A 23,605-nucleotide genomic window follows, 5' to 3' on the forward strand; every position below is an offset into this window, starting at 1 on the left:
AGCTTCAACCACAATAACACAAGAGCTCACAACCGATTTAAACTTAATATTAACCGCTCCAAACTTGACTGTAAAAAATACAACTTCAGTAACCGAGTTGTCGAAGCGTGAAACTCATTGCCGGACTATGTAGTGTCATCCCCAAACCCCCAATGCTTTACCCTTAGATTATCCACGGTTGACCTCTCCAGATTCCTAAGAGGTCAGTAAGGTGTGTGAATAAGTGCACTAGAGTGCCTTCCGTCCCCTGTCCTATTGCTCTCCTATATCTCCTATACCATTCTTCTTTCCTATATTTATTCTATTCTTTCACTGATATATTTATTCTTACTTCTTCTATTCTATTCTTTCTTAGATATATTTTACTATGAGTATATCCTCTATAACCTTCATTATATATATATTATGTATACCAAATATAACTCTCATTGTGCAATGGACAAAATCAATCAATCAATCAATCAATCAATCAAATCAAATCAAATAATAAAAAATCAAGAATCGCCGATAATAAAAGGGCGGAGGTAAGGTATCACCTGTAGCTGATTGGTGCTCTTAGTAAGCGATCGGGCAGACCTTCTCTGGAGGTCTCTTAGCTACTTGAAGCAGATTAGTTCTCGGAGAAACACGAAAGGTGGTGGTGGTGATTTCTCTATATTCACGCGGTACGGAGGGCATTTGCCATTTCTTAAATTGCGCTGATTCGTACTAGAACTTTCCTGGAGAACATTTTGGAAAAACTAAGGAATCGACCTGCTGTGTTGTGTCCATAATTACATTTTATAACAGTCTCTCTATACAATAATAATCGGCACTATCGTGACGGAAAGGGCTTGAGCTGCTGTTGAACCGAAGTTAATTAGGATTAACACCGAGTTGCGCTTGATCCCTGGTGAATTATCTGGATAAACGGAAAAAGCTTTCTATGGCTATGGCTATGGAAATTTTCAGTCATCCAGGGGTTGCCCCAAAGGGGCTTTTTCTTCAGAGTTGAAGATACTTCTTGGATGAAAAGCTAAATGTCCCCCCCTCCAAAAATACCCCACCCAGAAAGTCAAGTTGCCTCTTGAAAATTCATCTTTTTCCATGGCTTTCTTGTCTCCACTTAGAATTTGGAAGTTCAGAAGTATTTCTCAATCTCAACAACTAATCTCGCCGCAGTTGAGAAATTCTAGGAGTTGAAGTACCGTTAAGTTGTTGAATTTGAGAAACAGGCAGTTGGTTTAACACCTGGGACAATTCGAATAGGTTGGATTTTTTTTAAAAAAACCATAATTTGAAGGGGTACCAAGCTTTCCTTAAACCCATTTTGATTAACACGCTCTGTGTTTAATCTATTAAGGGCTGATTGCATTAATTGGTAGATATATTTCATGGGACAACGGAGTCCGTCTTGTTAGGTGACATCAGGTCATTCCTGGGCAAGGGCAAGTCCAAATGAACGCAGAGACTTTAAAGGCTGAACAAGTAATTTATTTTTTTTCCGGGGCGGGGCATCGTCGGAGCGGAGCTGGAGGGTGAGTCGCTGCTGTCCCAGCATAACTTTTTCTGTCTTTAAAAAATAAAATTGGGTGCCCATCTTGGAGAGTGGGGCACCGTAAGGGGTGGTTATGCCGTACCTGATGAGAGGACTGCAATCCCTCATCGGAGCAGGCTTTTAGACTGCCAGGACCAGGCAGAGAAGAAGCTAGCATTTGCTGGCCCATAGACATAGCCGCCTCATAAACATCGAGGAGGGGGGAAAAAAGAAGATCGGTGAACATCAGTGTCTACGCTAAGAATTCTTTTTCTTCGGAGACTTCTTGGATGCTTTCAATAATACTAGTTACGTGGAAGACAGAGAAGCTCGAAATTAAATAAGCAGTGATTGAGAGGTAGAACCCACAGCCATTCTGTCTTATCCGGGTTGAGTTTGAGTCTGTTGACACCCATCCAGACCCCAACAGCCTCCAGGCACTGGCACATCACTTCCACTGAGGTATGGACCAGAATTAAAAGAGCACATTATTCACAAACCCCAAAATGGTTCTCTAGCATGGAGGCCATAATGCATCCCAACACAAAAGATTTAAATAAAATGGTTAACTACTATCAGTTACTAGATGGAAGAGGCGAATTGAAGACAAGAGAGCAATTAGAAAAAAGTGGAATAATAATAGATTGGTGGCCATACAACCAAATAAAATCAAGATATCAAGAAGATAAAAGAATAAATGGGATACAAGAAGGAGAACTAAAACTTGATAAAATAATTCTAAACCAGGATAAGAAAATGATTTCCAAACTTTACAAATACTTGTTAAACTATAAAATGGAGGATTACATAGTTAAAAACAATATACATAGCTGGTGTAGAAACTTTGGCTACTGCGTAAATCTAGATAAATGGGATACAATCTGGTCAAAAAACTACAAAATAACAAAATCAGCAGCATACAGAGAAAACCTATACAAAATGTACTATAGATGGCACAGTGTTGGAGATGCAAGGAACACATGGGGACCTACTATCATATTTGGTGGACCTGCCCCAAAATAAAAAAAAATTAAAATACAAAAGTGGATAATGGATATGCTACAAATTAAAATAAATAGAAGACCTGAAACATTTCTTCTTGGAATTATAGACCAAAAAATAGACAAAAATAAATAAATAAATAATGGTACATATATTGACCGCAACTAGAATGGCGATAACCCAATGCTGGAAGCAACCCAACCCACGGGAAGACTCACTAATACTTAAAAAAAAATTGGACTGCGCAGAATCTGATGCTTTAACCCTTACATTAAAAAATAAAGAAGACTCCGATTATTATAAAACATGGAATTCTTTTTATGATTGGTTCAAAAGGAGAAATAAAAGTTTAAATTAAAACACAATGGCAATATGCTATGACATATGTATATATATTTCTTTTTTGATATAATAGATTAGATATGATATATATACAGTGCTTTGTTAAAATTTGTATGAAATTAAATTAATCAAATAAGATTGTACAGAAGGCGGGTAAGAAAATAATAATAAAAAAAAGACATTGATAACCAAAAGGAATAACAGTGAATACCGATTGTTTTTCACCAGAAAATAATGTGATGCTAGAAGAAATTGTTTATTTTTTCCTCCTCACAAGAGGATATAAATGATATACATTTTGTTACTTGTTCATTGTCATTGTTGTCATTGTTAATATTGTCCATTGTATTTAATTATTTAATTATTTAATTAATATTATTATTATTTATATGTTTTGTTTTGTTTTGTATTTTTTTCTTTTTTTAATGTTTTGTAAATGTGTAGATGTATAAATGTTTTTGGTTATATATTTTTAACTTAATAAACAATATAAAAATATAAAAAAAGAACCTGCCCAATTATCCTTGGTACTTACTGTATGCATCGCAAATTCAATAGGTACAAGGGTTGATCAGGAATGGGAAGCGCCTATGTCGCCCATGCTTCTATTCTTCCTCGGAGAGTAGACATGGCTTAGCAAACAGCCTGTCTTTCAGCAGTGTTTCTCAAACTCAACAACTTTACGGTACGTGGAGTTCAACACCCAGAACTTCCTAGCCGGCTGGGGAATTCTGGGAGATGAAGTCCATACATCTTAAAGTTGTCAACTTAAAAAAAATTGAGAACTATAAAGTTTCAAGATCTGATAGCACCAAAGATTCCTTATTGTAACCAACGCATATTGCTCTTCATCCAGAGGGTTGTAGTGACTTAAAATGATGATAATAAAGATTGCATCCCCTGGAAACCTGCAAATTAAGCAATTTAGTTGGTAAACATAAATGAAACCGTTCCTCTTTAAACTGTAAAGGAATTCCTCCTTCCGCTTCTTAGGCGGATTATTCTGCGTCCGTTCTAGGAATCCGTCCACTAAACTCGTTGGTAAGGCTGAGCAAGTGTTTCAAGATGGGTGCACCAAGAGAGAAAGTGTGACTTTTTTAGTTTCCACGCGGTATATGTTAAAATTCGGTGAGTTTTACCGTGAGTTTAAAAAATACAGGAATTATTTTAAACTTTCTTAAAGACAGACTGAAATAAATGTGGTGGGCTTTTCTTTTGGGTAGTATGTTTAAATTCAAATATTTTTATCACGCAACCCTTGCGGTACCATGAAAATACTTGTAATCTGTTTTGATGTTTTGTTAATAAAGTATTAATTTTAGTCATAATGCTATATACGAGTTCATAAAGAGGTTCGAGTTCGAGTAGTTTTACTTCCATGTACCGTAAATAAATAGCGATTTGATATTAAAGTTTAGTCTTCAATCCCTAGCCGGGGAATTAAGAGTTTGGTCCGTCATGCTGGGATTTCTAAAATAAGTGCACTTAAAGAAACAAAAAAAATTGTAATAAATGTGATTTAACATTTAAAAATTCTAATCCTTGCTGTGTTTACTTAAGCTCTAGCTTCTTCATCTTTCCTTCAGGCCTGAGAAAATATAACAAACAAAATACATCTTTCATTGTTTCTAATAGTTAAGTCTGATAATAAGATCAGCAAAAATAGGTTGCATTTAGAGTATTACAAATCCAAATACTGTATGTTTAAATAGTCTTACAGTACAAATATATGAAAAAAATTTGTCATGTTTTTCTATGTGTCAAGAATGGTAGAAATTGAGTGTTTGTAAGTGAAGTCAGAAGACAACCTTGTATGATGGTATTATGAAGTGAATATCAGGGCTTATGTGAAATAAAATGTCTGGACTAAGAGGTAGATAAGGGATAAAATTACATTTGGATTATTTAATCCCTGTTCTACAGAATATGGAGATAATACAGAAAATACTATTTTACATTACAATATATCTCAGAATTGTGCTGTGCTTTAGATTTGAAGGCAGAAAAATATTTCAGAGCATGAAAATATGAATTTGCAATTCTTGAATCCAAATGAATATTTTCCTGGAGTTAGTTGACAGCTGCAGAGGATAGCCATTGTAAACATTTCTGCCAATAAAGCTAGCAGAAATGCTTACATTGACAGAAACTAAGATAAAAGTGCCTATTTCAGCTGTTTCCTTTGAACAACCAAAATGATGCCTAGCTCATTGGCATATACTATGTCTGCATGTTTAGAAGTTCAGTCCCATTCATCTGCAGTGAAAGGGATGAATGATAAAGATATTTGTAGGGACATTCATCATATCTTTGTAGTTCCAACTATGTAAATTAAAACATGCTTGCTATTGGCAGAAGGGTTTATCACTTAGGTTTTTTGTCTTTGTTGGTTTTGGGGAGGGGTACTTCAGAGGTGGATTTTTCCAGATTCAGACCGGTTTGCCTGAACCGATAGCAAGTCGCTGCTGATGTCATGATGACATCATGGAACAGGATTAGTTAGTGCCAGTCCATGGATGCCACCATCTATTTTGGGGGTGGTGGTGAATCAAAATACTGTATTTTTGGCGGGAAGAATTTTTTATGGATTTTTTTTTTCTTCTGTGCATGTACAGAAGCTATGTTTCTGTCTGCACATGTGCCATCTTGGTTTTGGTTTTTTTGCTTGTTTTTGCTACTACTCATGTGCAGAAGCTGAGCTTTCAAGGAGGGGGGGAATACTTGTCTGACTGCTGGGCAGGGGCTCCAAGAATTTAGAAAACAAGTTAATCTGGAAGTGTCGAAGAAGCAGCCGTACCAGTTAGGAAGAGAAGGAAGTGGAAGGGGGAAACAAGAACAACAAACACCCCCCCACACACATCCGCAGCAGGCTCCCTAAATCCAACTGAGTAAATTAAAGCTACTTGTTGGGAGTTGGGGCAGACAGGCGCGCACGTGTGCTTATAGCGAGCCTTGGTGATGAATTTTATGTCCCTGGCTTTGCGTTCGGAGGAGTGAGAATGCAGGATGCCCCAAGTGCCCTCCTCTCGGGTGTCAGGCCCCAGACCTTCCCTCCTGCAGAAGATGGGCACAGGGTGAGACAAGGGAGTGAATGACCTCAGTGCCTGGGCATTGTTGTTTAAGAGTCTACGGAAAGGGGCGACATACAAATCCAATAAATAAATAAATAAATAAATAAGATGAGCAAGAGAGAGAATTGTGGAAGGGGAGACGACAATGGACATTATCGAGCAGTCCCAGCAGGTATCGTAGGTGGCGCAGCCCCATCTTATGGGGCAACCCCTGAAGCCAGGGCCTCAGTCCAGTGGGGGAGCCATATCCGGCCACCCATGGTTGTCCACGTCTGAGGCGATTCAGAGATGGACTTGGAGGCCCTCTTCAATGCCGTCATGAACATCAAGGGTACCAGTGTGCCCTACACGCTCCCTGTCCAGATCCAGAAGCTGCCGGACTCGTTCAAGCCTCCAGAGCTTAAGGCCCACTCCCGCCAGTTGAGGGAGAGAAGTGGGTGGGCAGGAGAGAGAGGTGGGAGCGTCTCCTGGAACTCATACAGAAAACACTCCTCACACACAGATACACACTCATACCTACCCACCCACCCTCAATAGTGGCTGCGCTGCTTTGGAAAACTTCTTGGGGAAAGTGTCTGCCTTTCTATCTCTCTCCCCTTTCTCTCCCAGATTGCGCAAACTGGGAATTGTAGTCTGGAGACCACTCCTGGGCTCACAAAGAAGAATGTGTTTCAAATTGAGTAGGCAGAGCCCAGATGAGCGCAGGGCTTGAGAAACAGACATTCTGTCAGGTGGCTGTTCCTGCAGGGCATTCCCATGCACCGCCCTTGCCTGTATCCCCTGTCTGAAGAGGAGGGAGGTAGAGGATTACACCTTGCCCAAGATGGCAAGCGAGTGAGGGAGGTTGTGGCAGGAGATGGAGCCAAGGGACAGTGAGTGGGATGTCTGCTTCTCAAGCCCTGTGCTCATTTGGGCTCTGCCTACATCCATTTGAAATGCACTCCTGCCTGCAAACCCATAAGCCTCCCTCAGTCGCTGTCAGCTTGGGTTTGGTTGCCAGCTGCTTCTGCTGGGCAGGGATGGCTGAGGCACTGCGAGTTCTGCTGCTGTCCTCACTGTCACCACCTACGGAAGCCCCAGCCAGCCCCCTGCTGGGCAAACTCAGCTGCAGACATGAAGCACTGGCTGTGTCTCTTGGGGCTGCCCTCTGCATGACTGACTAGGGCTGTGAGAGGGAGTGCAGCCCCAGAAAGAATCTGGCTCAATTGTTGTCCCAAGGTGGAGGGGCTTCTGTGCATGCTGGGAGGCGCTCCCTGTCAGTCAGTGCTCAGGTGGGAGGACTGCAGGGAGATTGGAATGGAGAAAAGCATGGGGGAAGGGGAGACGTCCAATCACTTTCACCATAGAGTGGAATGCACATTCAAAGAGTGGCTGTTGTCTGGGTGGCATTTTGAAGCCTCAGAAATGGAGTTTGGGGGAGAGAAATAAAAACTTCTGCTGCTTTTCTTGCACGCAGCCCAAAGGAGAAACAGCAGAAGTCTTTCTTTCTTTCTTTCTTTCTTTCTTTCTTTCTTTCTTTCTTTTTCTCTCTCTCACTCTACTTCCTCTTCCTCGCAGGCAGGCATGCATTTCAAATTATTGTAAGCAGAGCCCGGAGCAGGGGAACTAGTCCTGCAGGGTGTGCTCACACTTGCTTCTCGCTTGCTCTCTCTCTCTCCAAGGGATGTGACAGGGCTACAGGTCCCAGGTAGGATTTGTGTCGCCTGGACCACAACAGCAAATCGAAAGTGAGTTTTTCTGAACTTCTGGTTTATCCGTTGGACAATTTTTTTCCATCTACCAAAGGCCACCTACCAAACGCCTGTGTACATGCGTGGGGAGCAGCGCAGTGTGTGTGTGCATGTGCGGGGGGAGGGAATGGGTGTTGGTACCTCACACATTTATTTATTTATTAGATTTGTATGCCGCTCCTTTCCGCAGACTCGGGGCGGCTCACAACGACAATAAAACAGTGTATAATAGACAAATCTAATATTTAAAAATATCTAAAAACCCATTATTTTAAAAACATACAACACAAGCATACCATACATAAAACTATATAAGCCTGGAGGAGATGTCTCAATTCCCCCATTCCTGACAGCAGAGGTGGGTTTTAAAAAGTTTGCGAAAGGCAAGGAGGGTGGGGACAATCCTAATCTCTGAGGGGTGCTGGGTCCAGAGGGTCAAGGCCACCACAGAGAAGGCTCTTCCATGGGTCCTGCCAGACGACATTGTTTAGTCGACGGGACCCAGAGAAGGCCAACTGTGTGGGACCTAACCGGTCGCTGGGATTTGTGCAGCAGAAGGCGGTCTCAGAGATATTCTGGTCCGATGCCATGAAGGGCTTTATAAGTCATAACCAACACTTTGAATTGTGACCGGAAACTGATGCAGACTGCGGAGTGTTGGTGTTACATGACATACCTGGGGAAGCCCATGATTGCTCTCGCAGCTGCATTTTGCTTGATCTGAAGTTTCCAAACACTCTTTAAAGATAGCCCCATGTAGAGAGTGTTACAGTAGTTGAGCCTCGAGGTGATGAGGGCATGAGTGACTGTGAGCAGTGACTCCTGGTCTAGGTAGCACCACAACTGGTGCACCAAGCGAACCTGGGCAAACGCTCCCCTCGCCACAGCTGAAAGATGGTTCTCTAATGTGAGCTGTGGATCGAGGAGGATGCCCAAGTTGCGGACCCTCTCTGAGGAGTCAATAGTTCCCTCCCCAAGGTGATGGACGGACAGATGGAATTGTCCTTGGAAGGCAAAACCCACAGTCACTCCATCTTATCAGGGTTGAGTTTGAGTCTGTTGACACACATCCAGACCCTAACAGCCTCCAAGCACTGGCACATCACTTCCACTGCTTCGTTGACTGGACATGGGGTGGAGATGTACAGCTGGGATTCATCAGCGTACTGATGATACCTCACCCTATGCCCTTGGATGATCTCACCCAGCGGTTTCATGTAGATATTGAATAGCATGGGGGAGAGGACTGACTCCTGAGGCACCCCACAAGGGAGAAGCCTCGAGTTGACCTCTGATCCCCCACTAACACCGACTACGACCGACCGGAGAGGAAGGAGGAGAACCACTGAAGAACAGTGCCTCCCACTCCCAACTCATCCAGCTGGCGCAGAAGGATACCATGGTTGATGGTATCGAAAGCTGCTGAGAGGTCGAGAAGCACCAGGGCAGAGGATAAACCCCTGTCCCAGGCCTGCCAGAGATCATCAACGCGACCAAAGCAGTTTCCGTGCTGTAGCCGGGCCTGAATCCTGACTGTTGAGGCTCTAGATAATCGGCTTCTTCCAAGGACCATTGGAGCTGGAGTGCCACCACCTTCTCAACAACCTTCCCCATAAAGGGGAGGTTGGAGACTGGACGATAGTTGTTGAGAATGGCTGGGTCCAGGAAAGGCTTCTTGAGGAGGAGGCGCACAAGTGCCTCCTTGTAGGGAGCCGGAAAGGACCCCCTCCCCAGAGAAGCATTGACAATCTCTTTGACCCAGCTCTATGTGACCTCCCTGCTGGCCGAAACCAGCCAGGAGGGACACAGATCCAGTAAGCAGGTGGCGGAACTCACAGCTCCAATGGCCTTGTCCACTTCATCAGGTGTCACTAGATCAAACTCTTCCCAGACAGATGGACAAGGATGGGCCTTAGTCACCTCGACTGACTCTGTTATCCAATCAGAGTCAAGGTCCGCCGGATCAGAGCGACTTTATCAGCGAAAAATGTGTTAAAATCCTCGGTGCTACTCTGCAAGGGCTCCCCAACTCACCCCGGTTAAGAAGGGAGCGGGTCACCCTAAACAGAGCGGCCGGGCGAGATTCCACTGATGCAATCAAGGCGGCATGATACGGGCATCTTGCCGCCTGGAGCGCCACTTTGTAAGTCTTAATATGAGCTCTTACAAGTGTTTGATCAGATTCAGACTTACTGTTCCTCCATTGCTTCTCTAGACGTCTCTTCTGGCATTTCAACTCCCGGAGCTCCTCGGTAAACCAAGGTAAACCGCAGAGAGGTCGCAATGGCACAATCCGGTCAAGAGCCTCCGCTGCAGCCTTGTTCCAGGCTACAGCAAAAGACTGCTGAACTGTGGACAAGTGCATCTGCAATAACCCCAAGTGCCCTCTGAAAGCCCTCTGGGCCTATCAGGCGTCTGGGGCGGAACCACCTAGTCGATTCCGCTTCCCTGTGGGGAAGGATTGGAGCCAGGAAGTTAAGCCACAGTAGAAAATGGTCCGACCATGACAAAGGTTACATTTTGTAGGCGGGAGGGTGCGGATTACATGCCAGAAGTTAAATTGTACATAACTAGAATAGTTGCCATGCTATTATATGGAATACAACTTGGCCCATATGCAACCTGAGGGCTTATGAAGTCATTCAATCAAATTTTCTCAGGACCTTGTTTGGTGCTCCAAAATGTACTTCCAATGTAAAATTGAGACTTGCAACTAACATTCAAAGTATAAAGGCTCAGCATGCTGATTTTAGAATTTAGAATCATATTTGATCCTATAGCCCAGTGGTTCCCAATTGCCCTACAAAGGGGCAATTTGATTTTTAATGGGGCAATTGGAACCTTGTTTAAACCAAGTTTTTTAGGCTTCCTCCGCATGATTAGGAACTCACTTTTTGAATACTAAGAATTACAGGGGGTGGACAAAAAATGGAAACACTTGACTTTTTGGCATCATAATGTTTGAACATATTCAAATCAATCAAAACTTGACATATTTTTATGTGTTTTTTAAAATTAATTCTGTTATTTGCTATGTTTTTTTAAACTACCTTTTTTTAAACAGAAATTTAAGGAAATTGGTTATAACCTAGAAATTGCAGACCTCTCAGACTCAGACCTCTCAGACTCTAGGTTATAACCTAGAAATTGAAGACCTCTCAGAGGCCAAATTGTTGGTGCTCGAATGGCAGGCGTAGTGTAACAGAAAGTACCCTAATGTTTGGCGTTTCAAAATGTCTCAAAAGTAATGACTGCTTTTGAAAAAGAAGGGAAAACCTCAGCCAAGCACAGGTCTGGTTGAAAGTCGAAGTTGTCTGAGAGAGTCCATCGGACTCTAAAGCGAATTGTTAGAGCGGATTACAAGACCACAGCTCCTAAAATCACTGCAGAGCTCAAAAGACACGTACAGAACCCAGTTTCCACAAAAACTGTTCAAAGGGAGCTTCACAAATCTGGATTCCACGGAAGAGCTGCAGTTAGAAAACCTCTGGTCTCAAAGACAAATGTTTCAAAGCGTTTAGAGTGGTGTAGAAACCATCAGAAATGGTCCCTCGAGCAGTGGCAAAATATGATTTTCTCTGACGAATCATCATTTACCCTTTTTCTGACCTCTGGCCGTGTTTACATTTAGAGACAGCTGTAAGAATCATTTCATCCAGACTGCCTTCTCCCAACCGTCAAACATGGCGGGGGTTCAGTGATGATCTGGGGTGCTATTTCTTGGAAATCTGCTGGGCCAATGATTTCCCTTCATGAAAGAATTAACAGCCATCACTAGGAATTTTGGCCGACCAAATTCATCCTATGGTTCAAGAACTGTTTCCAGAGGGGGATGCCATCTTTCAAGATGATAATGCACCAATCCATAGAGCAAGAATTGTTAAAGAATGGCATGAGGAACATTCTAATGAAGTTCAGCATCTCCTCTGGCCACCACAATCACCAGACCTCAACATTATTGAGCATTTATGGTCGATTTTGGAGATTTAAGTAAGAAGATGATTTCCACCACCATCGTCTCTAAAAGAGCTAGAGGGTGCTTTAACTGAAGAATGGGCTAAAATTCCTTTGGAAACAATTCACAATTTGTATGAATCAATACCTCGGAGAATTGAGGCTGTATTTGCCGCGAAAGGTGGACCAACACCATATTAAAAGATATTTTGATGATTTTTTCAAGGTGTTTCCGTTTTTTTGTCCACCACCTGTATATGTCATGGGGTGGGGGGCAGCAGGAATTTGGAGATGCTTTAGGTGGGGCATGGCCAAAGAAAGGTTGGGAACCACTGCTATAGCCTGATGTCTGTGCTGCTGTCAGAAAATACAGTGGTACCTCTACTTAAGAACTTAATTCATTCCGTGACCAGGTTCCTAAGTAGAAAAGTTTGTAAGTAGAAACAATTTTTCACATAGTAATAAATGTAAAAGCAAATAATGCATGCAAACACATTAGAAAATGAATAAAAGCTCAGAATTTGGGTGGGAGGAGGAGGAGGAGGAAGAGGAGGAGGCAGTCACTGCCGAAGGAAGAAGGTTAGGTGAGGGGAATTTTAAAAAATCCAAAACTTTAAGGCTTACAAAAACAAGAGACTCTGAGGCAGCAAGGAGGAGCATGCGCCTCCCATACACACGGCGTGAGGCTGCCTCCCATACACTGTGCGAGAGAGAGAAACCCAGGCAGGCAAGAGGGGGGAACCTCCCGCTCCTTTGCTATCTGCTGCTTCTTCCTTCCCATGCTGAAGGGCTCCTCTCCTCTCGCTCACTTTGTAGCCGGTGCCTTTCCTTTACTATGGTGACTCCTCGGTTTGGCTAAAGCCGAGTTGATCCCGATGAGGCGAAGCGCCCCCTTTTGCCTCGTGCAACCTCATGCCAGGTGTGTGGGAGGCAGCGCAAGGGAGTCACCACAGCGAAGTTTTCCCACCGAATGGCTCCTCTGGCAGCGCAGAAAAGCCCAAGATGGCTGGCATTAAAGGGGGAATGGCAGGAAACTGGCAGGGCCTTCGTGCCACTCCCAGATTTCCTGGGAAATATTTCCGGGCTTGGGTTCTTAAGTTTAAAATGATTCTTAAAAAGAAGCAAAAAAATCTTGAACACCCGGTTCTTATCTAGAAAAGTTCTTAAGTAGAGGCGTTCTTAAGTAGCGGTATCACTATATTATTTTTAAAGCCCACAATAAAGATACAGTGGTACCTCAAGATACGAACCCCTCATCTTACGAACAACTCGTGATACGAACCCGGGGTTCAGAAAAATTTTGCCTCTTCTTACAAACTTTTTTTGAGTTACGAACCGGCGTTCGGAGACTGCTGGGAAGCCCCGCGGCTGTTTTAAAAGGTGACAGCCGGGCGGTGGGGCTTCCCAGAAGCCTCCCGAACGCCGGTTCGTAACTCGAACAAAGTTCGTAAGAAGAGGCAAATTTTTTCTGAACCCTGGGTTCGGTTCGGGAGGTTGCTGGGAAGCCCCCCAGCCCGGCTGTCATCTTTTAAAACAGCCGCGCGGCTTCCCAGCTGTCTCCCGAAGCCGAACGCGGAAGTTCGGCTTTGGCGTTCGGCTTCAGGAGACAGCTGGGAAGCCGCGCGGCTGTTTTAAAAGGTCGCAGCCGGCCTGGGGGGCTTCCCAGCACCCCCTTGAACCCGGGGGTTCGGGGGGGTGCTGGGAAGCCCCCCAGGCCAGCTGTCACCTTTTAAAACAGCCGCGCGGCTTCCCAGCAGTCGCCGAAAGCCGTTTTTATGCGGGGGTTTTTTTGGTTGCATGGATTAATTGACTACATTGTTTCCTATGGGAAACAATGTTTCGTCTTACGAACCTTTCGTCTTACGAACCTCCTCCTTGCGCCAATTAAGTTCGTATCATGAGGTATTACTGTATTTGATTTGATGACAGATTTTATAGTGCTGCATGTGTTCTACCACCTGTGTATTAGACCTATGTCTCTCTTTTGGTTAAGGCCTCCTGAGAAGTGGCGCATTGTCTAAATGGTGATTAGCACTTCATTTGGGATTTGCTGCCCACTCTGAATCAAGTGGTGCCCCTTTTCTCAAGAGGCCTTTGTTGGATTTGACCATATTAGACAATTTATGTCCAATCTCCACTCTTCTCTTTTTAGGGAAAGTTGTTTAGATAATAAGTATTCAGTTTCAAAGGACCCTAGGAGGAGCAGATTATCTGGACCCTTTTCGTCAGGCGACATCTCTGAATCAATGTTGCTTGTGTTGATGGATGGGATATGAATTACTCAACTTGAGAGCATAGTTCCCTCTAAGCTGAGCAGTGAGCAATCGCTCACTTAAAAATCATCATCAACTCAGAGTTTTCCAAACCTGCCCAGAAGCCGAGAGGGAAAGAGTGAGAGGGAAGGAGAGAGAGAGAAAGAGAGGAAGAGAGAGAACAGATAGAAAAAAGAGAGGAAGGAAAAGAGAAAGAAAAAGAATGGGAGTAAGGAAGAGAGAAAGAAAATCAAAATCTAGTTTGAAACTAGCTCAACTATTTAAGTGGCATTTTGATATTGATAGAGTTGCCCTATTATGAGCTCACTGTTATAGACACACAGTACAGTATTTTATTTTGAAATTCTCTGAGGCAAAACAGGGTGGGTTTTTTATTTGTTTGTTTGTTTGCTTGCTTATTTATTTATTTATTTATTATTTCTGTGCCGCTCAGTCCCGAAGGGACTGCCGCTCAGACACTATACTTTTCCGCCCGCCCCCCCCAAAAAAATTAGAGGGAACACTGCTTGAGAGTAGTGTTTTTTGATAAAATGGGCCAAAAAAATGCTGCCTAAGGAATGATCAAATAAAGAATAGCAGTAGATTAACAAAAGGATCAGAAAAGACCTTCCTAGTTTCTTGGACTGTAAAGGAGACAGTAGAAGAATTGCACTTTCTGACTTGCAAAAATCTGTTAATGTAGCTTTACGATAAAGCTGTCCTATCTGGTCATTTTTCCTGTCAGCTCTGCTTAAGTAAGGCTGATTGTTTTACTACTTTTATATTATTGTTTTGTGATCTATCTGAAGTTGTGGTTTATAATATGAGTAGATATATACATAAAACTGCTTTCATGCAAATAATTATTTTGAATATCGATTCTTTTTTGTGATGCTTTTATAATAAGCTTTTCTTTGTCTTCTTTAATTTCAGCAATGAAATATGATTTACAGGCCTAAAGTTAAGTAATTTTATCTCCAGTTTTTATTCTAGTTCCACCACTTTTGTGATATATTGCTGCATATGTTCAGCTGATACAGAAAAACAAATACCAAACACCCATGCCTCATTTTCATTCACATTCTGAAACACTTCAGATTCTATTCTTACAGTAGCTATTTGTCAATTTCATCTATCTTTAACTCAGACCTGAAAAGGAAATGGTATGATTAATATATACTGATAAAATGATTATACATGTATAATCTAACTAATAGAAACAACTAACTAACAGCTGTTTGTTTAATTTAAGGCAGGGGTAGGCAAAGTTGGCTCTTCTATGACTTGTGGACTTCAACTCCCAGAATTCTTGAGCCAATCATGCTAGCTCAGGAATTCTGGGAGTTGAAGTCCACATGTCATAGAAGAGCCAACTTTGCCTACCCCTGATTTAAGGGATTATAAAAAGGGAAAAGATGAAGAATTCATTTTTCATATGTTAATCCCCTCCACTGTCATTTTTATAGCATCTAACCAATGCATTTCTCCAACATAAAAAAATGCTTTACATGTGTTTGCCTTTAAATAGTATTTAGCTGAAACTAGTCTTAAAATGCAGTAGCATATGTAGCTTTGGGAAAACCATGATACGGCCATGGTTCTGTTAGCTAACCCTTATCGGGTTTCTCTGTGCAATTGAAGGTGCTGGCTGTCATCTTTAAAGACCTACATGAAATGGAGCCAGGCTATTTCTAGAATCAGATGTTCCTAATGATTTTTGTCTATTCTATAACTAGCAGAATAGCAATTTGCCAATTCCCTTAAGTAAAGCAGTGTTACTTGGTAGCTCCCCAGGAGGTGTGCCTTGTTGGCCTTCTGAAAAGTTATAAAGCTCCACCAAGGCTGGGCTCAGGATGTTGATTGATTTCTGATGTGAATGCAGTGTGGTTTAATAAGCTGATGCTGACTTTTAGGAGCTGTGACCTCTTTCTAATAGTTCTATATAGTCGTTAAGATTTTAAAAAAAAAATATGTTCACTACCAGAGTTTCTGAGTAGATGGAGTGCTATATGAATTTGATCAGCCAACAGATTTGTAAGGCATGCTACCTCCAATTCAGAAAGTCAAAACTACCGTATATATTCATTGTGATTAATGATCTAATCCTATATAATACCATGGAGCATACATTGAAAAAGTCTGGGTGCTATTATTACAATTGGCTGTTTACTTATGTGCTTTGTGGGCAAAAAACCTGTATAAGAAATACCTACTTGCATTGCAAGTTTTCTTTTTTAAAATTTGTATACATTTTTTCTGCATGAATGCACAGGCTCAAGACAATGTTTCTTAGACTGGTTTTGTTTCAAGCTTACTATTCTCTGTAAAAAGATAATGTTTTTCTGGCTAGTAGATATTAATTTATGCACCTTTAAATTAAAATTAAAACAACAAATTGATGGCACACAATTAGTTACTTGTGAATAAGTCAGTTGGATAGGATATAACAATTCTCCAGTATGCGAAGTAGAGAATCCAGAGAATGGGTTAACTCCGTCTTTCTGCTGTTCTTTGGATTCTCTCTCAGCACCCTAAGAAGGAGCGTATCAAGTAAGACCAACAATCCTTTTAAATGAAATTTTGCTTATTTTCTGTAACAAATGCAGAAGAGTTTTGCTTAGCTTTGCTTATAGAATATTTGCAAAATATAACATAGTGATCATAAAAAAGTGAAAAAAGAATCATATGAAATCTGTTCCTGGACCAGTGATGGCGAATCTATGTCACGTGTGCCATAAGTGGCATGCACAGCCATATCTGAGGGCATGTAGACCAATGTTCCCTCTAATTTTTTTTCGGTGTGGGTGGAAAGGTATAATGTCTCAGCGGCACATTCTCCGTACTGAGAGAGCGGGTCTAACAGTCACATTGGTTGCTCGCTGTCCAATCCTTCAGGGACCGAGCCTTGTCTTTAAAAAGCCTGCTGGATCTGCCCCTTTCCCAGAATTCGCTCGGCCCTGTGATCCAGCGGGACTTGTGGTGGCTCGTTCCTCTCGCAAAACACCTTTCCTTCGTCTTATTTCTACCAGATAAGTAAAATTTCATTTCTGCCTTTTGCCTTAAAGCTTGCCTTGATTGCGCGCCAGCCTTACTGGGCTCAGCGCTGGGGGATAAGCTGCGGCGCGGCTCCTGCTGTTTTTTGCAAACGTCCTGCTAGCGCCGCTTGCCGGATTGTATTTACAAGTAAATCTACTCAGCCAGGAGGTTAATCGGCAAGCTAAAAAATTGCTTTTAAAAAAGGAGAAAAGGGGCTCGTGTTCCTCCTGCGGTGTGGGACTGTTAGCAAGTTTCCCTTGATTATCCCCCAGACTTTAGTTTTCCCTCCGTCTTTAAATCTCGGAGCGGTTTATTTTGGCATGAAGGCACTCAGCGCCTGGTAATTGTTGGCCCTTGCGGATTGCCCATGCGCGTCCCATCTTGCGCCAATAAGTCCGCCGCTTGGCCCTGGAGTAAGCTTTGAGTCCCTCAGGCCTTTTCTCCCTGGCTGGGCCTCCAAACCAGTGTGCCTTGGTTTACTTTTTGTTTAAGGTTAGTGAGGCCTGCCCTTCTGCACTCCCAGGCAGGAACTCTGGTACCGTCCAGATTGACTGTGAGTTGCAGACGCTCCAGGGCCTAGGAGCAGGGCCCTCTTCCTCTTGGGAATGTTACACTAGAAGCTTCTCCCATCAGATTTTGGCTCAAGTCTTGTCACTGTAATTTGTTCAGGCCATGGCTTCGTTTTTCAAGAGAGGCACAACTAAAGGTCCCACATCCAACTGTCAAGACCCATTTGAAGGTCTGAAGCTCTGTTTGTGGCCTACCATCCCAGATCCATGGGATCCAGGGTATGCTCAACCATAATAGGCCGTTGGATCAGAGGGACTATCTTAAAGGCTTATGAGTCAGCTTCCCTCACCATACCAGGAAGTATCACAGCACATTCCACAAGAAGTGCAGCCGCATCTGCCGCATGGGCAACTCAAACTCCATGGGAAGAAGTCTGCAAAGCAGCCACTTGGGCCTCTCCAAACTCTTTCATAAGGCATTACAAAATTGACTTATGCTTCAGCAGATGCTGCCTTCGGCAGAAGAGTCCTCCAATCCGTTATCTCTCACGATAGCGAACCTCCCTAGGGACTCATCTATTGGGTATGTCCCATGTGACTGCTGGACCTGCTCTCTCAGTACAGAGAATAGGCGTTGATTGCTTACCTGAATGCCTCTTCTCGTATGATGAGTGGGTACAGCAGTCACTTCCCTCCCTGTACTTCTTTTTCTAACTATGGTTATTCCTTTAACCTGTTCTTTCCCTATCATGAGAGTTGAACATTATTGAGCCACCACAATCGAGCCTAAGTCTATGGATTCGCGAATTTTGGGAAAGGGGCGGATCCAGCAGGCTTTTTAAAGACAAGGCTCAGTCCCCGACTGATTGCACAGCAAGCAACCCACGTGACTGCTGTACCCGCTCATGGTACGAGAAGAGGCATTCAGGTAAGCAATCAACGCCTATTTTCATGCCTGGATGTGGATCGGTTGGAAACGCGGTGATTAAGCAAATGTGGGTTCTCCCCCCCCCCCCATCCCCATTGTCTTTGTTTATGAGACGATTGCAAAAGGGGGTCACGTGACCTCAAGACACAGCAACAGTCATAAATATGAAACGGCGGGCAAGTTTTGATCATGTGATCATGGCGCTGCTGTGAAGGTCGTAAGTGGGAAAAAGGGTCATAAGTCACTTTTTTCAGGGCCTTGCAACTTTGAACGGTCAGTAAATGAACCGTTGTAGGTCGAGGACAACCTGCCTTCCCCTCTAGATGTTTTTTGTGGAACTTCAAAATGGACTTGTGATCTGCTTCTAAAAGAGTATATTGGTCAGACAGATAATCCTCGACTTCTGTTTTGACCCCAATGGAGGCCAATGTTTCCATCTCCTGAGCAAGATGGTTATTAAGTGAGTTCTGCCTCACTTTATCACCTTTCTTGCCACAGTTGTTAAATAAATCCCTGCAGTTGCTTGTCAGAAGATCCCAAAAGATGTTCACATAACCCTGGGACATTGCCACCATCATAACTATGGACCAGTAACTTATCAAGTGTCCAAAGTTTGATCCCCTTTATTTTTCTAGCAAAGTCCTTCCTCCGTCCCTCCCTTTATTTTATTCTTCCTCCTTCTTTCCTTCCTTCATTGTTCCCTTAAATTCTCCTTCCTTCCCTCCTTCCCTCCTTCCTTCCTTCCTTCTTCCCTCTATTTCTTCCTTCCTCCCTCCCTTCTCTCCGCTTCTTTCTTTCACTCCCTTTCTTTCCCTTTTCTTTCTTTCACTCCACTTCTCTCTCTCTTTTCCCTCTTTTTCGTCTCTCATTCTTTCCCTTCAGATCTCTCTCATTTATGTACCTCTACCTCTCTCCCCCCTTCTCTCTCATTTCCTCTATTTCTCTTTTTTCTTCTTTGAGTGCTTTTTACCATGATTTAAATCAAGAGTCACTTCTCTCTTTTTTGTTTCTCTCTTTTTCCTCTCATTCTGTCTCCATCATTTTCTCATTTCGTTTTTTTCTCCCCTTTTTGCTCTCATATCTCTCTCGCTTTCTCCCTTTCATTTCTGTTTTTCTTTTACCTCTCCCTCTTTTTCCTTCTCTGTCCTACTCTCTCTCATTTGTTTGTTCTTCCTCTCCCTCCATCATTTTCTCATTTTTCTCTCTCACATTCCCTGCCCCTCACTCCCCCCACTCTTTATCTCTTTACCTCGCGCAGCCAGCAGCAGTGTGTAGAAATAAAAAAGCATGGACATCGCTCTGATCCTTTCAGGTTGGGTAAGGTGGTGATGGCTCCCTGAGCCTAACCTTTCCAGGGCCACATGGGGGCTGTCGCTCTAGAGGCTCCAGCCCCCACGTGGCCCTGGAAAGAAGAGGCGCAGGGAGCCCCTGCCCACCATCTCTGGCCTGAATAGATAGGAGCGATGTCCACGCTTTTACCCCCCTACACGCTGCTGGCGGCTGCGTGAGGTAAAGAGGTAAAGAAGAAAGAGTGAATGGAGGGTCGGCGTGGGCCTGGAGAGCCGGAGAGCTGGATGGGGCTCTGACTCACGGGGGTTTCTCCTCACCCGACAGCTTGGTTGCCGGTTGCAGCTGTCGGGTGGGGAGAAACGGCACCTGGCTCCACCCTGTGGTGTTGGAAAACGTTATACGGTTCATTTTTGGGTGCGTGGCCACGCGGGCGCACACTTAGAGGGAACAGTGTGTGAGACATTGCTCTATGTCAGCTCCAGCGTGCATATGCCTACTAGCCAGCTAATTTTCAGCCTTTTAGGCCATTTTCGTTCTCCCCAAGCTTCAGGAAAGCCTCCTGAAGCCTGGGGATGGCAACGAACTGTCCAACTGGAAGTTCACTTTCGTGCTCATCTCCAGTCTCCTTTTCTCTGTCAGAGATTTTCAGGAACTTCTTTAGCTTTGGACAGTTGGATCCAGGCATTCCATACCTCAGCCCATTTTTTCTGCAGCCAGCAAGTTTTTTCTGAAGGCCTCTGCAACCGATAACAGAGCTCCAGATTGATCTAGTGCTCTGTTATCAGCTAAAGAGGCTTTCAAAAAAGCCTTGCAGGCTTCAGAAAAATAGGCTGAAGTGTGGGAGGCCTGGTTGCAACTATGTGAACGTAAGTAATAGGCAGCTTCACTGCTTCAGTGAGGCCTGTGCGCATGGGGAGGCAGCGCATGGGTTATGTGCATGCCTGGGGGAGGACATTACATAATAGGTGTGGGCACCTGTGTGCATGCTATTGTGCATGTGTGCATCCTTTTGGCACCTGAGTCAAAAATGGTTCACCATCGCTGCCCTAGACTCAGGTTAGACATAAGTATCCCCAGTTCTGATTATTCTGTTGTTTATCTATTTCTTTGTAGATCATGCAGACTGATATACATATGAGCGAATGGCAAAGGAATTACTTTATTGTTAGCTCTGATACTTCTACACCAGAACAAAAAGCAGATGCATATCGTTCACAGATTTTACATATTCAACATGCATGGGCAAACTTCGATATTTCCCAGGATTGTGCTGCTAATCTTTTCAAAATATATGTGGAAAAATATTCTGAAATTATTGATTCTGATAATTTAGAAAAAGGCTTGAATAACTATACTAAAGATATTTCGACTATGGTAAAGTATCAACAGAATGAGAGTGGCAAGTGGCAGTCGGCTTTGACAACAGATAATGTGATGGAATTGAAATGTGTTCAAGCAATGATTTGGGCTGGAAAAATGTTTGAGATGCTCCCAAAGGCGCAAATAGATATATCCATTGATAAACAGGACACTGAGTCTATTTCTCCAAATGTTCCCAATCTTACTCTGCCAAGTGGTCATGAAGAATCTATGCTTGGAGCTAGTTTGTCAAATTATGTAACTCGACCAATAGAGATTTGTGAAAAGCCGTCAACTTCAAAGTGTTATCAAAATGATGTATTCTCCTTGCCTAAAGCAGGAGTTACATGTTCTGTTTTGCCTGGGAAGGATATGTCTTCTAGAGCCCTGACTGGAAATAATGAATCAGCATTTAATAGTTCTCTGAGATCCGCAAATAATAGTCATTCAGGGCAAGATTTATCTTCTGCTCAGTCTGCTTTCTCTGCAAAAATGAGCAATCTGGGGAAAAGGAAGACATTTGCTGTGTCCAGTGAAGATAACAATAATATATCTTCTGGTTTCACTCATAAGTTAGTTCCTAGAGAAGGATCAGACATTCCATGGAATGAAAAGAGAAATAATGAAAACAAAGCATCTGGTTTCAAAACTGCAAAAGAGCAGCTGTGGGTTGATCAGCAAAAGAAATTCCAAAACCAGCTCCATCACATCCCATTACTGTCTTATGGGGGTACAAAGAAATCTTTGGGAGCTGGAAGATCCCGTGGTCCATTTGGAAAGTTTGTTCCTCCACTGCCCAAACAAGATGGAAATGGGAACACAGGAATGCCAAGTAAGTCATATGGGACTGGATCTACAGAGCTGACTTATCCAACAGATGAACAGTTAAAGTATATAGAACCTAAAATGATAGAACTAATAATGCATGAAATCATGGACCATGGGCCTCCAGTAAACTGGGATGACATAGCTGGAATTGAGTTTGCAAAAGCAACTATCAAGGAAATAGTAGTATGGCCTATGCTGAGACCTGACATTTTCACTGGGTTACGAGGGCCTCCAAAAGGAATTCTTCTGTTTGGTCCTCCTGGAACAGGGAAGACTCTTATTGGCAAATGCATTGCCTGCCAGTCTGGGGCTACATTTTTCAGCATCAGTGCATCCTCACTGACTTCCAAGTGGGTTGGAGAAGGAGAGAAGATGGTCCGTGCATTATTTACAGTGGCACGCTTCCAGCAGCCAGCAGTAATTTTCATTGATGAAATTGATTCTCTTTTATCTCAGCGTGGAGATGGAGAACATGAATCTTCCAGACGAATAAAAACTGAATTCTTGGTGCAGTTAGATGGAGCAACTACCTCTTCTGAAGATCGTATATTAGTTGTAGGTGCAACCAACCGACCACAAGAGATTGATGAGGCTGCTCGAAGAAGACTGGTGAAGAGACTCTACATTCCACTTCCGGAGGCTTCTGCTAGAAAGCAGATTGTTTCTCGGCTAATGTTAAAGGAACATTGCTCCCTAACTGAAAAAGAAATTGATCTAATTGTTAAGAAATCAGATGGTTTTTCTGGTGCTGACATGACTCAGCTTTGCCGAGAGGCTTCTTTGGGTCCTATACGCAGCCTTCAGGCCTTCGACATTACAACTATTAGACCTGAACAAGTACGATCTATTGCTTCTCAAGATTTTGAAAATGCTTTCAAAACTGTTCGACCCACTGTGTCTTCTACTGATCTAGAATTATACGAAACTTGGAATCAAATGTTTGGGAGTGGAAGATGAGAAGAATTGATTTGTGTTCATATTCAGTTCTGAAATGATCAAATAAAATTTGAGAAAATTAGTATATTTTCCTAGATAATTGTTTTGCATGAAAATCTTTATTTTTGCCGATAGAATAGAATTCTATAAATATGGCCCGTATTGCTCTTTTAATGTAATTTAATTAATTTTAATTCAATGCCGCCCAATCTCTTCAGACTCTTCAGATTTGTTTATTAGATTTATATGCCGCCCCTCTCCGAGGACTCGGAGCGGCTCACAACAAAAACAATATAAATAAAATACTAAAACAATTTAAAACCCTTAATAGAAAAACAATCATACATCTCATATAGACCATGCGTAAAGTGGAGGCAGCCCAGGGGAATCAATTACCCCATGCCTGACGACAAAGGTGAGTTTTGAGGAGTTTGTGAAAGGCAAGGAGAGTGGGGTCAGTCTTAATATCCAGGGGGAGTTGATTCCAGAGGGTCGGGGCCGCCACAGAGAAGGCTCTTCCCATAGATCCCACCAGACAACATTGTTTCGTTGACAGGACCTGGAGAAGGCAACTCTGTGGGACCTAACCGGTCGCTGGGATTCGTGCGGCAGAAGGCAGCCCTGGAGATATTCTGATCCAATGCCATGAAGGGCTTTATAGGTCATAACCAACACTTTAAATTGTGACCGGGAATCGATCGGCAACCAATGCAGAGTGTTGGTGTAACATGGGCATACCTAGGGAAGCCCATGATTGCTCTCGTAGCTGCATTCTACACGATCTGAAGTTTCCAAACACTCTTCAGGGGTAGCCCCATGTAGAGAGCATTACAGTAGTTGAACCTCAAGATG

The 23,605-nt window shown here is 43.1% G+C and overlaps 2 protein-coding genes across 6 annotated transcripts in view; one reads left to right on the forward strand and one right to left on the reverse strand.

The window, feature by feature from the left end:
• Positions 1 to 3,851, reverse strand: part of BLVRA (biliverdin reductase A) — a 43,613-nt gene extending 39,762 nt beyond the window's left edge. For 2 of the 3 annotated variants that reach the window (XM_070729536.1, XM_070729534.1), the window contains exon 1: positions 3,396 to 3,827. The gene's annotated coding sequence lies outside the window, so the exon portion shown is untranslated. Of the gene's footprint in view, positions 1 to 3,395 lie in introns of all 3 variants that reach the window. The other variant, XM_070729532.1, reaches the window with a different exon arrangement.
• A 43-nt stretch (positions 3,852 to 3,894) lies between these two features.
• On the forward strand, positions 3,895 to 22,835 carry FIGNL1 (fidgetin like 1). Of its 3 annotated transcripts, XM_070729537.1 has the most exons (3): positions 3,895 to 3,988; positions 14,801 to 15,030; positions 20,744 to 22,835. In XM_070729537.1, exons 2-3 carry the CDS (start codon positions 15,028 to 15,030, stop codon positions 22,772 to 22,774), a joined length of 2,034 nt encoding a protein of 677 aa, XP_070585638.1. In that variant the 5' UTR covers positions 3,895 to 3,988; positions 14,801 to 15,027; the 3' UTR covers positions 22,775 to 22,835. The 3 variants fall into 3 exon arrangements, with proteins under 3 accessions (XP_070585638.1, XP_070585639.1, XP_070585641.1); XM_070729538.1 differs by lacking the exon at positions 14,801 to 15,030; XM_070729540.1 differs by lacking the exons at positions 3,895 to 3,988; positions 14,801 to 15,030 and adding an exon at positions 15,243 to 18,340.
• The last annotated feature ends 770 nt before the right edge of the window (positions 22,836 to 23,605 follow it).

Source organism: Erythrolamprus reginae, chromosome Z (genome assembly GCF_031021105.1).
Source record: "Erythrolamprus reginae isolate rEryReg1 chromosome Z, rEryReg1.hap1, whole genome shotgun sequence".
Taxonomy (NCBI): Eukaryota; Metazoa; Chordata; class Lepidosauria; order Squamata; family Dipsadidae; genus Erythrolamprus; species Erythrolamprus reginae.